A 17,853-nucleotide genomic window follows, 5' to 3' on the forward strand; every position below is an offset into this window, starting at 1 on the left:
TTAAGTTAGTTGCAGTTTCCAGGAGAAATGACAGAATCATCTAGAGCATGGAGTCCTATACTGTAATGAATCACTTAAGGAAAGATGAAGGCTATCACATGAGCCCCGGAGCTTTGTACTTAATCTTTGTTTAAAAGTTTGGTTTTGGTAGTAACTTTATTCAGTGAGTCAGGACAGAGTATATCAGTGGTGGCAATGGCATTGAATCTCCCTAGTACAATTTTAGGATAAGACTGTTATGCATTTTCATATTAGTCTCTCTCACAACAAATATATGATGTTCACAGTTCGAAGAGATACGTGTTGGGGACAGTTACTTGAAACGCGATTCTCCAAAAATGTACATGCATTTGTGCTTTTAAGGAACTCAGATATGGCAAAAAAGTAGCCTTCTGCTTAAAAATAAATAAATAAGCAAAAGACAAAGGAGAAGGAGAATTCAATGCAACTGCCATCATTGATACAGCCTGCCTTGACTCATCCAATAAAGTTGTCAGCAAAGCCAAACTTTTATAAAGTGAATGAAAGGGGGAAGGCCATTGAGCCTTGTGAAATGCTTTCTCAGCGCTGCATGAGGTAGTGACTGGTAAAGCATTTGACACTTGGTATTTTATGGATGAAAAGGAATATCACTCACCCACAATTGCTTTTGTCATAGTCCTCTCTATTCAACTTACAGAAATATTCAAGGACAAAGTATGTCAACTCCACCTACTCAGAAGGAGGAACAATAAAAAGCTATACATAAAACCTGAACATGTTTAGGTATAATCCACATCCTCTATTATCATAATATGTGTGTGTATTGTTGTTAAAACATTAAAGCAAAGGAATCTTGCAATGAATCCAACCTTCCAAATCCAAGAACTTTGAACAAAGAACATGTCAGGATTGGCTGGGATGAAACGAGTCCCCAAAATTGGACTTGTATGCCCCTTAACTTCCCATTGAGTGGCTACTAAAAGAATCACCTCAATGATGCAGGCCCAGGTTGTCCCAGGCTACTTACTGGTACATCTGAATTTCTATCTTTGGGACCTGTTGAATGTGCACAGGAACATCTGCATTTCACAGGAACATGTGATATTTTCTTTGTGTCTGGCTGGCAAGAGTTTAGTAAGTTACTCTCAGAATCTTGATAAGTAAGGTACAGTGAACTGTTTAATGTTTCAATGTCATTTTAAGAGCAACTATTTGTTTGTTTTAATAAATATATTTAATTAGAAACTGGACTTGATTTGACTGTTCTTCCAAGTATGAAGAGTGGTCTTACCTAAGTGTTCGATACTTGTCAAGCACACTAACCTGATTGTGAAGGAGTTAAAACCAGATGTTGAAACAGAGATCTAACCCTTTCCAAATATAAAAGGAAAAGCCTGGATTCCCATGTCTCTAGGATATGTGATAATAATTGTATTATATTAGAAAGAGATACTTGAAACAGATGGATGGCAGTGGTCTACCTGTAAGGAATATAGACAGATGAAGCCTTGTGACTTGTCCTGACAAGACAGGCCCTTTGCCTGTAATTCTCAGAGGTGGGTAATATAGGAATACCAGCTGAAACTTGGTATTTCAAGGCACACTGGGTTAGCTGTGAGGGCATGCCAGTTTGTTGCAGAACCTATTGCTAGTGCCAGTAGATTAAATTTAGGCTTACATGACACCAAACCAGTTTCTTGAATGTTACATGTATTCCAGGTAAAATAAGCACTACATAAAAGTGGAGACATATAATAACCACGTCTCCTTGCTGCCCTACAAGTAAATGTTACTTCAGAGGATGAAATGCTATGTCGATTTAGGAAAATGGGCACCTAAAGTTGCAAAACTTAGGGAACAAATTTATTATGTTTAGGCAGAAGGCATTCTACAACTGACAGTCAGCCTTGGACAGATATGAATTAGAACTGGCAGTGGAAAATAAAAAGAACAGCTACCCCAGAATTGTGTATTCTGGTCAGTCTTCCAGGTAACCAGATCATTTGCACCAGTCATAATCTCCTCCCAGAAAACATGAATGGAAAGATCTAGTAGTCCCTAAAGCTGCCAAATCAACAGGCCTATCTGAGGATTTAAGTGTCCCCACAACACAAAAAGAATAGGAGAGCATTTGAAAGGAAATCACAGTAGTGGGTAAACAGAGCTAGTCACTGTTTTCTATACAAAAGAAAATCCTCTCCAAAAGATTTTTTTAAAGAGATGTTGGAAAATATCAGTCAGGGAACTGATAATGTTCAGTAACAACTGCAGAGTATATAAAGCCTGAAACAAGATGTTAAGATTCCATGAGACAAGAACTGAAAGAGAAAGAGAACAAAGGTAGAAGAGAACATACAAGGATTTAGGAGCTGAATGAATAGATATTAAAACCAATGATAAGGGTGTATACAGCAATGTAATATCCCACAGAGAGGAAGAACTGAGTTTTATGGATATCAAAGATTATCAATTCACAATTTTGTGGTTTTTGCATGAAAGGCTGATGTGGGGCTCAGACATTACAGTAATAAATCTAAGAAGTAATTTCATAGCTTCTAAAACCTGGAAAATTAGCTGAACCTTGCTTAAAATAAGCAAGGCACTGTTTTTTCACTATTTGTCAAACTACTTTGTTCACTAGTTAACTTGAGAAGGGATCCCTTTGACCCTTTAGTTATGTTATGAACATGTGCTTTCTAGTTACATAAATGGACAAGCTGACTAGAACTAGCACATTCTAGTAACAGTTTACTATTTATAACAGTTTACTGTTTATCGTGTTGCTTCTTTTAACCCTGCACTACAGTTCAGCTCTGAAGGAAGGAGCTACTAAAACATGCTACAAAGAATTAGTTCATGTAAACAAACATTTTCATCTGTAAACCTAGATGTTATGCAGCACTCTCTATGTAGAAACATAGAAAACAGAGCGAGTCAGAAGGGGCCTCCCGGGCCATCTAGTCTGACCTCCGGCACCAGCCGGCTCCGCTCACGACATGCCCACCATGTGGACGTCCAGCCTAACAAAATTTTATTTTATTCTAATTGCAGTTTAAAATGTTTTTCAGCTGAAAACATCTGGAACTGGTTTGCAAGCTATCTTTTATGACAGGTTTCATGATGCTTGATCTCCCATAGGCATATCAAAGGACAGGATATTCCAATTATCCAATTGAATTTTTTACAGTCAGAGTCAGGCATCCAGGTAGATTGACTTTGTGCCCTATAGCCTACCTGTTTAGGAAAAGAGGTTGGCTGATTGAATTGCCCAGGAAGACAGCCATGTTTTAAAAGATTACTCTGAATAGTCCCTATATCTTGTCAAGATAAATTTACCTCCTTGAATGATGCAGACATCTGGAAGACTGCATCTCCAAAAGAATCCTACCACATATATTAGAGCCTCAGTCCCAGGAGGACTACATAATCTGTTCCAGAAGAATATTGGCCCAATTATTGTGTTCAATGTGGAAAGAATCACAAGATGAGCTACTTCTCTGGACTATCCCATGTGGTAGCCAATCTTTAGCCTCATATTTCTGGCATCCAGCATTTTCATTCCCACTGCACAAACAGTGAAATTATTCTGCTTTCATACATAGCAACATTCAGCTTTTTTCAAAGTTATGCAAGATTTATATTATAACCACTTAGGAACCACTCCAGAAATAAACATATCTGATAGATTTTCAGATTTCAGGCATGATTGCTTATGGATTTATGTATTATTTTTTTATTTATACATGTATTTTATAGGCTGCCTATAACTGCCAAGGCCCTCCTAGGCCCCTTTTGGGATTAGCTGTGGAACACCATAAAAATCCTTCAGAATAAATAAATAAATAGCTACTGTATAATGAAGAATCCTGTATTGAGGGGTGGGTACCTATGATGTGGAGCTGTTACAGAAAATTCATAAAAAGGTTTCAGTATCATAAATGCTTTCCTGATGAGAAAACACTGACTTAACTTCACCCTTGACTCCACTTAGCCAATAAATACTGTCAGGGAGCTAAGCTGAGTCCTCTCATGTGGAGTATCAAGAGGATCTGATAAATATGATGAAGGAAACAGGAGAAGAACAACATCTGCTTAGACTGAATTACATATCATATACATGCTTGCCATTGAAGGGTACAGGCAAGTAGCAGGCTTCCTAGGTGCATCTGTACCTAGTCTATGTCTCACAGAATGAGCAAGGGAGTCAAAACTGCTAGGCTGTGAGACTGACGAACATTTGGTCTGTATCCTGAACACAACCACTCTACTGGATCAGAAGGTGGCACATTGGGTAATGTGAACCTGACTCCTTCTGACAGAGATAATCCAGTGGTAAGCCATGGCAGTCTGGGCAAATCCAAATATCTGATCCATCTCAGGAAGATTTGGTCCAAATCAGTGTAATGCAGAGAATCTGAAAGGATGCATAAAGAATCTGTTCCAGTTATAGAGGAAAGCCTCTCCTGGGGTAGAGTTACAGAAACCCATTCCACTGCATAAGAGGCTACACTGGGAATTGTTGATGATGGCAAAGAGGATGACCTGTTGTACACTGCATAACAGAAACAGGTTGTGCGTGCTAACAACAACTCAGACTATGTTCATTCCAATCAGCTTGAAACATCAGCCAGTGACCTGGTTCAGATAGCACAATATTCAGCAGTTAAGTGTAGTTTATGTTTTATTAGCATAATGCTCTCAATCAGTTGTAATTGAACTCTGGCTTGTTAGTGGAACATGGGCATGTGGCTTGTTGTTGAAACTATGTACAACCATAAAGACAACCCATGGATTGTTGTTGGATTGTGAATTGTAGGTTGTTCATAGTCTGTCTGGTTCAGACACACTGATATTTCAACAACAATCCACACTCAACTCATATTCTACCCAGGAGTGTTGGTTATCACGTTGTGTGAAGCAGCCTGTATGGTCTTGGGATGGAGCACTGTGGGATGGAGACACACATCCTGACACCTTGAAATAGTAGCCATTTTCAAAGATTCAAAGGAGAACGGAACAACCAGAGATTTCTTTACCACACAGTAGCTGAGTTAGCTGTTATGAATTGCAAACCATGATTTCGGAAAACAGTTTCAAAAGCAGTGAGGGTCTTTTGAACAACTAACAATGCAAGATCATTAAGTTTCTTAACTTTTTCACTCCTAAAGATCATTTGGCATGGTCACAATATGTGCCTCCTGGCCAGAAGTTAAAGTACCAGCAATCACTATGGAAGGCAGTTGTCTTTGCCTGATGGGAATTCTCCCTCTATTGGTGGATGGGATGAGAATAGAACAACAAAATAAGTAGTCCAAGTAAAAATGCATCCTTTTCTGTAAAAATCCTGTGACAAACCATGCTTGAAGAATTCACATCTGGTATCTTGTAGGTAGAGTGACTGAGCTGGTTGAGTTAATGAGTTCAAAGTTATCACTGAAACCAAAGTCTGAAAGAGTTTGTCCGTGGGAACAAATATCCCTGCCCATTCCAAGTTTAGAACAGAGCTGATCTAATTAATCCAAGTGCTTGCGATTAAGACAAATTTGATATTGACACAGAAGCCTGGATATGAAAGTTGATTAGTAGAATGAAGGTTGGTGACACAGGAACTATGCTAAAATGATCATCAACATGTGGGAATACTGTAATGCCTTGCAAATGAAGATTGATGGCAACTACTGGCTTGCACTTAGCATACTCTAGGTGATGTACCAAGACCAAACAGCAGGAGCCCAAATCAGTAATACTGGTCTCCAATGACAAACTTGAAGTACCAATGAAGGCTGGACAAAAAGACATGTAGAAATAAGCCTCCTTAAAAACACACAAAAAGGAATCAGTTACTTTCCAAAAGTAGTGGAGAACAGCCGAGTTTTAATGTGGAACTTCTTTAACTGGGCATAGAAATTGAGGGGAGTAGGTGTTAAATCAAAACTGGTCTGAAGATCTCCATCTTTCTTCTGGACTGTGTTGCTATGAAGCAAAGAAAACTTTTCTCCTGTGGGCATCAATGCCCACACAGGTTCATTTGATAACATATCTTTATTGTATAATGGTTGGACCTATTTGCCAGTGGTAATGCAGTGCAAATCCTCATAATACCTTAACAGGATGCAGAACATCATAAAACTGGTATCCTCAGGCCTCCGTGGGGCAAAATCCACTTGGATGAAGTAGGGATAGAAATTATTAAAATGAATGAATGAAATCCCTGCTTTTGTCCATCACCCTTCTTCTGATATTATTGTTGCTTGTACCGAGTCACAGGGAAGAATAACTTGACCTGCTAGGATCCAACCTTTCAAAAGAACCACTTAGTTGAAGAATAGGTTGGCTGGCACTGAGATCTCTCCCAAGGCCTGGAACATGGATAGTAGGGCTGTTAGATTGCACCAACACTCGTCTTTTTTGTGCTTCTTTATTTTATAGACCCAACCAGAGTTAAACTGCCCCTGCTAATCAAAGATCAGATACTCTGTATGCAATTCAGCTGTTTTGGTGAGGCCCACAAACCACGACCATGCTTGGTCATGTTGTTTTGTTCCTTCATCAGAGCAATGACTTCCTTCTGAAAGAGACATTGAACTTCTATCTTATCTTCTAGCAGACAAAAGCAGTCATTGTGAATTACTACACAGGCTTGCCAATTGACAATGTGCAATGACAGCTTGACTGTGCAACAGTAACTTGTATCCTTGCGCATCCCTCTGGAGTGCTGTGGGACAAATGCAGTTTCAGGGATGTTTTGTTTTAGCAGATTTGAAAACAATGGAAGTTGGGGCCAGGTGCTGGAAAAGGAGAGCATAAAATTTTTCTTGGATGTGGTAAATGGTTTTGTTTTTTGTTTCTTTTCACTTTTTCTATGACTTGGATGCTGTCTTAAAGAAAGATGGGAGAATCTGTAATATGACTAGTCCAGCCATTTCAGTCTGGCCAAAATCCGGTACTGGGTCCTTGATCATGGCATCACTCTCTGTACTTCCAAACCTTATGATATAACCATAGAGACTCATTGTTCCACTTAGGGATTATTGTTTTCTGTTGGCAATGGTAGTGAGTGATTTCTGACTCCATGATCTAGGGAAGAGGTGAATATGCATGGAGAGGATTCCATTTCAGATGAGTCAGGTTAGCAAACACTGAAATCTGATCCAACTGCATTGGGGAGGGGGGGATCTAGTGGTTCCTTAGTGAACAACATAGACGTGGTTGAAAGATCTAACAATACCCGCGATAGGGACTACCATCTGTGCCTCTGTGGAGTCATGTGGGCCAGGGATGGATTAGGGGAAGTCCACCTGAATTCACAGGGCCAATTGGAGGTGCCCTAGAGTAGCAATGTTGGGAGTTGATTTGATAGAGGAGGCCTGGATAGGATAGCTGTAAGATTTCTGCAGGGAACTGGCATGTGTTGCAGGGACTTTTCAAAGTCAGACTTCCCACAACTAGAGGAGGGTGTGGTTCACAGTACCAATCTTTGTATTGTTTTGGAGTAGAGTCTCTCGTAGAGGATTGTCTATTCCAGGATCAGAATGGTTTAAGCAAACTTTCTTCACAATGGATACACATCCCCTTTTGCCTGAGTAGAAATGATCAGATTACATCAAGAGTATTAGTTGGGCCATCTCTTCTAGGGTGAAATAAGTGACTGTAGCTTGGTGATCAAGTACAGTATAGTGCTTGCAGAGGCTTTTAAAGGCTGAAGAGTCTCTTAGCTCCCGTTCTGACATGGAGCCAAGCATGTGGTTTTCATCTGATACCCTGGAAGATGGATGCCACAGGAAGGGAGCTGCTGAAGGGGCCTGAAAAGGCAGTAATGCGCCATGAAGAAGAAAACTACCCTGAAAATATGAAGGGAAAAAAGGAAGACAAAAACAGAAAAGTGAAAGAAAAACCAAGAAACTCAACTCAGTCTCTTGAAAGCTCTTGAAGTCAGTGCCATCGTGGTGGTATAGAGAACATAAGGGAAAAGGTAGAAATGCCATTCCCTGGGCATGCTCCGAAGGGCAGAAGGGAGAGAAGCTTCCCTGACTAAAATTCTCAAGCCAGGAAGATATGAGAAAGACTCTGAACAGATACGGAACTCATACATGTGATTTTTTTCAGACCACAAAAAGACAGCTAATTAAAATTTTCATTTTTTCCATTTTCAGCATGGGAAAAAAGATTTTAAAAATTCTGGATGTGAGCAAAAGAGAAACTGGTAATATGCATCTATCTCAAAATCTCTATAGGAATATGCAGTATCTGTTTTGATAAAAACTTAATTTTCAAGTCTCAATTATCAATAAAAAACTGGTAATACCGCTATACAAATTGTTTTACAAATCCCCTAGAAAACAGCTATTCAATATTCTTGTTACCAATTCACAAACAGTAAAGTGGGATTAGTTAGTACACTGAATTTCACAAAAATATAAAGGAATACCTTTTACCTAGTATTATTTTTGTAACTGAAATGCAATATAGTGCCAAAAATCAGAGATGATTTAACAATCAGGATTTCTAACGAAGGGATAGATAGAATTTGTGTGAAAGTTTGGTGCTCCATTTTACTATTTGTATCTGAAATGCTGTTGACCGTAGAGAACATTATTATTTTAACTTTTATTTACAGCAGGCATGACTGTATGTCTTTTGTAAGAAATGGAGTATTACACTTTCAGCACATTGTCAACTGATATTAAAACGTACTGATTTTACTTTACTGAGCATCTGAATTTTGCACATACTTTTTGCTGTTTTTCAGTACTCTCTAATAACATGACTCAGCTATGCTAAATCATTATTGTCTGTGTTGTGCCCTGTGGAGAGTGTACAAAGACACTTCCCAGACCTACTATCCAAGAGCCTTTTAACTGGAGATATGTTCAATCAACTGCTCAACAACTTTGCTGTGACTCATCTGATGCTAAACAAAAGTGTAAGGAGAATTTATCCTTTCAGGTCTCTTACAAAATAAATAAATTTAAAAAACAAACAGAAACTCACCAAATTCCAGCCTGGATAGAGATAGTCGGTTCCAACAAACTCAAAGTAGTGAGCAAAGCCTTCTTTAAGCCATACATCTTCCCACCATACTGGAGTCACAAGGTCACCAAACCACTAAAAGATAAGTTCAATTAAACTATGTTTTTTAAAAATATCATTTATTCACATTCTGGTTTCTAAAAATGAGGTTGAATAAAGTTTGTAAAAGAAGCTGATCCACAAGTGGCAATGACTTATTATCATTTAGTTATTTTTTTTCCAGGCTCTTCAAAAAAGGGTTCTTTTGGAATCCTCATGGAAAAACTAGTAAATCAGAGTTCTCATCACAGAAACACAGCAAGTCAGAAGGGGTCTCCTGGGCCATCTAGTCTGACCCCTAGTATAAGGCATACCTCTTTAGGATAACTAAATCCTAGATGTTTTCTGTATCAGAAAACTGATATTGATATTTACTGATATTTAAAGTATCAGTAAGTACCAAGCAACTATTTCAGAGACATTGGTCATTTCCAGTGCTACATGGAATCCAGAAAATGACCCAATTTGCACAACCAAAACAAGCCACAATGGTGCCATTTCTCTAATTCCTCACCCAGGTGTGGCTCAGCTCATCCTGTTATCCAAACCTGAGTGGCCTGTTGAAGGTCTATTATATCATCATCATTTCCCTCTCAAACAAGCATCCTAACTATATGCAAATGATGCAACAAGCTGCCTCTGTGTGAGTAATTAGGGAAATGGCAGCTGGCAGGTGCTGTTGACTGTTTGGACAAGCCACAGTTCCTTATTCAAGCCACCATGGCTTGCCTGGTGATGCAAACTGGCCAAATGTCATTCCATTGTTTGTCCACCATTGGAAGGAAAAAATCTGTTAAAAAAGAAAAGATGGAATGTAAGCACAATGTTTTTTTTATTTAAGCATGCTGAGTTAAACAATTGACAAATACAATGGAAGAACAGGCAAGCTTAATTTTTTAAGTGAATCTGTGATGCAACAAGAACTGACATTTTACTCTTGTATTATCAAGAATTATTGTTATGCTTGACAAGAAGGCTTTTTATAGCAAATGTAACACAGAAAACAGTGCTCCTTTTTAAAATTCCAGCATGGTTCCTGAATCTCACCAACTATACATAAATTCAGATAATGTTTTCCTATCCTAGTAGTTATGCAGACAAGTATTGTAAGAACTTTTTAAGCTGTCACGATCATGGTTACCCTGTATTAGTTTCTAGGCTACAGATTCCATTTAGTTAAGAGGTGTGACCAAGTGATTAATCAATTGAATTAATCCTGTGTCTTAAAATCGCCCCCAACTCCACTAACTGTGGAATGAACCATTTACTCTTGAGATGTTGAAGCATTCCCTGTATCATTTCTTCATCATGTGTCTTCCCCCTACTGCTTCCTTGGAACTGCTATGGGATGCTGTTTCTGTGATTTCAGCCAGATTATATAAATTGCCGTATGATAGCTATCAATGAGAAGGTAAAAAACTGGGGAGTTTCAAAAAGAAATCAGCCTGAAGGACAAGGAGCAGTAAAAGAAATAGAATGGGGAAAGGTACAATAAAGTTATTAAATGAAACACAGAGGTAGAGATTTTGAGAAATGGGTGAGGAGAAAGCAGGTGTAAAAAATCCACTAGCAGCCCCTACTCTTCAAAAGTAGAGCAATGATAATGGGTGCACATTTCACAGTCATGATGCAGACTTCACTGAATTATATTCAATGCAATTCTGAAAGAACCTACCCAGCTCTTATTTTAGCTGTTTAAATAATAATAAGTACTCTAAATTGATGGAGGTGCTAGGATTGACTGAATGAATGAATGAATGAAGTTAATTTCATTGTATAAAATATTTCAGGAAAAACCCCTTGAGCAGTAATCCTATACACACTTCACTGGGAATGAGCTCTACTGGACTTAATTAGACTTATTTCTATGCAGAAAATTTCAAGATTATACTAGAAAATAATTTTAAATTTAAAAATCCATTTGCATTTACTCATTTCACTGGTTGCCTTTTTTATTTAGGTGAAAATCACTCTTAGGATGCAATCCTATTTATGTTCGACAGAAAAAAATTCTGGACTTTTTCTTGCATAAACATGCATAGCATTGCACCCTTGCTAGTTTTGTTTAAAGACTTGCTTTAAAGATCAATGGAACTGAAGATCACTAAGAAATTTGAACAGTGTCCATTACATACTTGGCCGGATCAGACTTCATCATTCTTAAAGGAAATATACTTAAATACTCATAATTAAGACAAATTAATTTCAATGAGCCTATCCTATGTATGGATAAGCCTAGCTCCAACTCCCTCCGTATAATTAGTAAAATATTTGTAATTTCGTAATAAAATACTATTAAATATAATTAGTTAAATAAACATTTTTGCAATTAGTTAGCTATCCATTTCAAACAATTTAGGAATGGTCATATTCACATGTTTATGGTAAAATATGCTTTCAATTTTGTTGCTTTCTGACCTTTCAGAGTTGACAACAAATCCTGCTATTATTTATCTAAAACAGCAACACATATCAACCACAACTAATAGCATAAAACTAATATGGGCTTACGCCCAACTAACTGGGCACAGGGATGTTACGTCTTCCTTTAATTTATGTTTCCATCCTTCTTTCTCACCCCCAGCTCTGTCACCAAAAACACCAGAAGTGCTTCTTCTTCACAGTTATTCAATCATATAACTAGAAAACTTGTCAAAACAGCAAAAATATAATCAAGCTGGGCTATCCTGACTGTTGTATTACCAGTTACCAGTTTTCCTGCAACTATGCAGGAAAATGAGCTTCAATTGTTTATTATTATAATCCCACTTATCTTTTACTGTATGCAATAATGCCATTATGCAGCAAAGCACTGGTTGGTAATTTTTCCTCACATTATAAAATTGGTTAATTATTTTTATTTATTATCAATAAATAAATACATGACTGTAACTTCCTACAAATCTATGGATAGGAGCACTTTTTTAAAGAGCAGTTATCTTTTTCTTACACTTCTGAAAGAATTGTCTCTTCTAAGATGGTCCCCACATGATACAACATGTACAGAATCTAACCATAATCAATGCCTTTTTTCCTCAGTGATATTGTTTTACTCAGATACATATAAATACTCAATAGATGCCAATGCATTTCCATGTAATCAATGAACAGATTGAAATTTGTGTGATTAATCAAATGAAAGCACTAGTTACAACTTATTTTGCAAATGAGCTAAATAAACTACTGCTGTTTCATTTAAAATAAAATCAATCTGCAGTCAATAAGAGTACTTCTGAGATATTCAAGAGGGCTATCAAATTTGGTACACTTACTTCATTAGCTTAAATCTTTCTATGCACAAATTATAGAATACATTTTGAATTAGTCAAAGAACAATTAATATTAATATATCAAGAGCACTTTTCACTATATAATTGTTTTGGAAATGTTTTCAACTAGCAGAGATGTTTTTATTCTATCACACTAGAAGACATTTCACAGATAGATACTAGCAGATAAAAACGTTTAAAAGAATACGAATAGGTGACTCATTATTCACTGAAATAACCTATGAATGGATGGTGATAGATTCTTTATGCTGTTTATGGTGAAACTGCATATAATTTTAAAGACAAACATTAGCCTTTGATGAAAGGTACAGGTTCAGTGCAGAAATGACTGGCCACAATTCTCTGCCAGGAAATCAGATTGCCCTATTTTCTTTCATTTTAAGCTTGACATCATGTAAATTAACAGAGCTCCATGTTGTCTAAACAGAAGTCCTGCTAAATATACAATGCTGAAACCTGACAAGATAGGGAGCCTTAATCAACAATAGTTCCCTCAAAATGATAGCTATAAGGCATATGAGGAAATATTTTTATTGGGCCAATTTATGGCGGCACAGAAGTAATGCTTTTCAATAGCACAGAATCCTTGGTGAGAACTGGAAGGTAACTGAAAGCTATTGATAATAAAAACCCAGTAACTTCCTAATGGATTGGAAAATACCTTACGGATGCCATTCTCTGCACACTTAGATGGGAGCCACATAGGAGAATGGGATTTTGAGTATACATGCATACGATCAAGGCAGTATATCATGGCCTTGCAACAAAACATGTACTTCCACAAAAGAGCCAATCTCCTGTAGCAAATCAAAACCTAAATACATCTATTTGGGTGTGTGCAATATATCTGAAGTACAGTTGCGTGAGGCATCCATCCAGGGGTGGATCACCCTAACTTTGATCCACTTTGCAGCAATCAAGAGTCCATGTTTTTGGTGAGTACTCTGAGTGTTTGCAGGGCACACAGTAGGGATCTAGCCCCACATGCTAACCAAGCAGCACCCCTGCCATGTAGCAGGAGCAGCTGCTTATTTGAGCAGCTGCAACTGATGCCAAAGAAGGCTGATCTTGGGGGGAGGGGGGGCTGCCAGGAAAACAGCCCTGCTTTTCCGGGAAGCCCACTGTGACCACTGCACAAGCACCATCCTTCTTCCATACTAGCTGCAGCTGCCTTTTGCACAGCTGCAATTTATGCACAAGAATGTCGATGGCTGTACACTCAGAGATCCATCAGTGTTCATGGAGTTCCCTTCAGATTGTGTTTCTTTGGAAGACTAGGCTAAACACAAAAAGAAGCCCTGGATTGATTGGAAGGGTGGATTCCAATGGGGTTCATCCCAACCCTAATCTGAAGGTACATGATTGCTGATCGACTGCTGAAGTTCATCTTGTCTAATACTGTCAGCTGCTTGAATGAGACTCCACTCAGGAAGCAATGAGCCCTGTTCCAGTTCTCTGGAAGAAATTAGCTAAAACAGAAGAGGAGACAATTGCCATCTTTGCTCTCAAGAACTGTGTCCAAACATCATTTTGGACACTGTGATGGATAAACAGGTTCCCAAGACAAAAGATTTCATTTATGAACTGCTTCTCTGATCCTCATGACATATGTATCACATGAAAGCACAGTCATTTTCAATGAGCATACAGATGAACAGATTCAAAAGAAAATGGGCAATTCTAACTGGATGGGATTGGAACACAAAAGAAACACCTGTTTATTGGTATGTTGACTTGTGTGGTCTGTAATAAAGTGGAGAAAATGCCCACTAGCTTTCAGTAACTATTCTAAATGGGGAGGTGCACCTATTATGACCTTGGTTTCCATCAGATCAGTTTGAAAAATCTGCCAGGCAATTTCCTGGGGGAAACTTGAAAAGAGCCTGGTGTATTTTCTGAAGTCAAACTGATTTCCTCTGTGCTCTCCAATCCCCAGTCCCCTTTATGTTAAAGGTACACAGGGAGGGTATTAGCAGTGCCTATCCAGCCACAAGAAAAAGAGGATAGAAGCTCATCTTTACAGCTCTTCCTTCTCTGATGCAGCACTAATAGGTCAGGAGGAAAGACCCCAACAGATTTACAGCAGCACTTGGAAAAACTCCATTTTCCATTAGGAGTAACTCCAACTAGGACAGCAGCAACTCACTGGGGTCTTTCCTCCTGTGTGTCAGACAGAAGGACACCTGGGTACCAGTGTTCCAGAGGGGAAAGATCAGATCTTCTGGCTTCCTGCAGTGAGATTTCATCTGCCCACAGATGGAAAAGCTGCCACTCCAGCTTTCCCAGATATTTAAAACATGTTTTATAGGGAAGAATGATAAGTTTGTGGATGGGCAGGAGGTGAACGGAAGGTAAAGGTTAAAATTATTTTCCAATCTGGCTTTTAATATAAGACAGAGAAAAATTCAGCAACTTTGTGCATTGTTAAGTCCCAGAACATAAGATCCAGGGTCGAGTCTGTCAAGTTTTGTGGGCATTTCTGGTGAAATGCCAGTTAAAAGAAGAACCGTGAAAGGCAAAGCATATTGAGCAATTTGGAGATCTAGTCTCTGCCAGACGGGCCAGTCTGTATACATGCAAGTTTATTTTTATTGCTAGAAAGAACAGTTAGCTAGAAAATATACTTTTAAACCACAGATACAGAAGCTTGATAATGTATCAGTGTAACACTTCTGCATGAATGCATGAAGAGGGAACAAGTCTGGACAATGAGCAAATAACAATAGGCAGATTAAGAAGTTACCAGGAACAGCAAAGTAAATGTGTTTGTTTTTGGAAACTTTCACCTGAAACCTATTGGCAGTATTACTAATCATATTCCGTATAATTTATGCCATAGTGCTATTATGAATTGTAATTAGTGAAAAATTATAAAGTAGTCAAAAATATAATAAACAAGAAGAATGTTTGCATGGTTTTATATATCTATTTTGAATAAGCTGGAAATACTGTAAAAAATAAGTAAGTTTATACTATGAGCCATCTGATGGGGCTGCCTATAGTCCTCCAAACTCAGAGGATTGTGGACATCCCTTGGAAGGTGGAAAGAGTGCAAATGCTGGGAGTGCCACTAAATGCATTTTCCACTCCACACAAGGAGAAAATGAGGCACTATCAAGATTTTTCTTGCTCCCCTCTTTCCCACCCTCTGCATCCTTCCATTTCCATGCCAGCTCACAGCATTCAGAATACAACCAGTGCTAAAAGAACCATACTGGCTCTAGAGCAGAAGCCATAAAAAGTACTCTCTAAGGTTGCAGTGTCTACTCCAACCTTGCAGTGCTTCCCTGAGGTGGGAGGTGGGACTCTGTTCCATCCTAAGGTTCCCTAGACAATTGTCAAAGAAGCCACAGGACTGCATCCTGAGTCACTCTTGAACCAAGTATATACTAAGCTTAAGGGACTGTTCAGGCAAAGCTAAGCATGTTAATCACTCTTTGATTTCAGTGAAAAAGCAGGCATGTGTTTACATCTCTACCAAGAAATTAATGGAAATTAAAAGTGCTTAGTTTCCGCTAGCTCAGAACCATCATTTATAGATTATTTCTGTGCTATTTTCAGTTCTGGAAACAGTGTTAAATTTGCCTATGAGGGGGGTTATTTGTACTCTTATAAAGGTGCGATTGTAGTATATATTGGGTAGAACTCATCTTAGAAGTTTTGATTACATTGGTTTCCAGAGTGGAAAAGTGAATCCTGTTGCCTGTACTGTTTCCCAATTCTGAACCAATATGACTTAAAACAGTTAATAAGATTGTGCAAAGAAATAAAGTAATGCGAAAGGAATGTGAAAATTGTAAAGAATTTACTGCCATAAATCTTCTATTTAAGATTTTCAATACACATGAAAGCAATATATTCATCATGTATAAACAGAGAGGCCCATGGAAGAAACATAAAGAAAAGTACATGCAAATTTATATATGGAGAACAGAGGGACTATCCAATGCAAATTTTCAAAAGAACATGAAAGTCAACTTGAAACTGTTATAGCGCTATAATAAATCATTTCCAGTGACCATTACTGCACTGAACTATATAAAGACTAATTCACTTTCAGAGGAAGGAAGCTTTGTAATATTGGCCTGATACCCATTTAGTAGTGGGAAACTGCTTAATATAATTGGAAAGCATATTAATCTAGGATGTTTTTCCAGTATAGTAGATTTCCAGTTAATGTAGAACTAAATGATGTCTTCTTAATTATTTTCCCAAGAGAATATTCTGCATGGATCACTCTTTAAAAAACAAGAAAACAAACTAACAAAAAGCACAATGTAATATCGCATGCTCACGAGTGATTGGCTGGTCTCCTACCTGATGGCATAGCTCATGCACAATGACCATGGTGACATCAAGTAAGTATGATATGGAAGAAATGCTTGGATCCAGAAGTATCCTCTGCTCCACAAAAACACTTAGTCCCCAGTTCTCCATAGCAGCATAAGGATGCTTAGGCACAGCTAATAGATCTAGAAACAGAATGAAATGTACTTTTAACATGCCTGTGGCATCTATTCTGTTCCAAGTAATAATAGATGTTAAATTAAAAACATAAATCAACATTAAAATAGTTTTTCCAAATAAATGTGCAAAAATAAAAAACATTATGTTCCTTAGCAACAATACATTTGTAAAATTATTTTAGTTAGCAGAGATACTTCTGCTGAAGCTTCATCACTTCCCACATGCCTTGACTTAAATGTCTGAGTATACAGAGTATACAGCTATAATACAGTTTGTTATATATCACCCATTGTTTGGAATGGTGCGTAAAGGCAGTGAAACTGAACTGCAGTGACTGAAAACAGGCATAATTTTACTAACACTTGGTAGTCATGGAAAAACTTGGAATGGTACCCAAAGAGGGGTGGCTGTCTTTCTCTCCACTTTCTCCACACCTTGCATAATTTTGTACACCTCTATCATGTAGTAAAATTCTGCTCCATGAAGAAGTTTGTCTTTGTGGAACCAGACAGACACTGATGGATATATCCTGTTATACTCAATCTGTATAAACTGCCCAGTGAGATACAGATTCTTCTTTTATTAAAAATCTATCTGAAGCATTCACTGAAACATCAATATATTCCTGTTTAAGTGATGATTGCAAGTTATTGGTAAAGGAGGCAGACTGTGAAGAAAAATCTCCCTTTTGGTCACCGTATACATTAATGGATATTCTTATTTGTTGAAAGAAGAAAAAAAGTTTGCAAAAGTAAAGCAAAAGGCATATTCATCAAATTGGAATTGTAGCACAGTGGCTTTAGGACACAACCTTGAAAACTGAATGCTGCACAGTTCTATAGCAACCCCCTGCAAGTCTTACTCTTTAACTTTTAAAATACTGTCTTAAAGATGATTTGAAAATTTGTTGTTCTGCCAAAATGCTCATTTTTCCTCAAATTATTAATTTGAATAGAAACCTTGTCAGAAAAAGGAAATGGCTAGTTTTATATGCAACAAGTCTGTAGGAAAAACGTGTGTTGAAATTGCCTAAGATTAATAGTGA

The 17,853-nt window shown here is 37.9% G+C and overlaps 1 protein-coding gene across 1 annotated transcript in view; it reads right to left on the bottom strand.

Moving 5' to 3' along the window:
- Window positions 1-17,853, bottom strand: part of TRHDE (thyrotropin releasing hormone degrading enzyme) — a 467,798-nt gene that overhangs the window by 123,609 nt on the left and 326,336 nt on the right. Inside the window, exons 4-5 of the mRNA XM_044449813.1 lie at window positions 16,659-16,813; window positions 8,974-9,087 (exon numbers count right to left, since the gene is read on the bottom strand). Coding sequence (XP_044305748.1) covers window positions 8,974-9,087; window positions 16,659-16,813 — 269 coding nt within the window. The remainder of the gene's footprint in view (window positions 1-8,973; window positions 9,088-16,658; window positions 16,814-17,853) is intronic.

This window comes from Varanus komodoensis, unplaced genomic scaffold (assembly GCF_004798865.1).
Source record: "Varanus komodoensis strain SLA01 unplaced genomic scaffold, ASM479886v1 scaffold61, whole genome shotgun sequence".
In the NCBI taxonomy this organism is placed as follows: domain Eukaryota; kingdom Metazoa; phylum Chordata; class Lepidosauria; order Squamata; family Varanidae; genus Varanus; species Varanus komodoensis.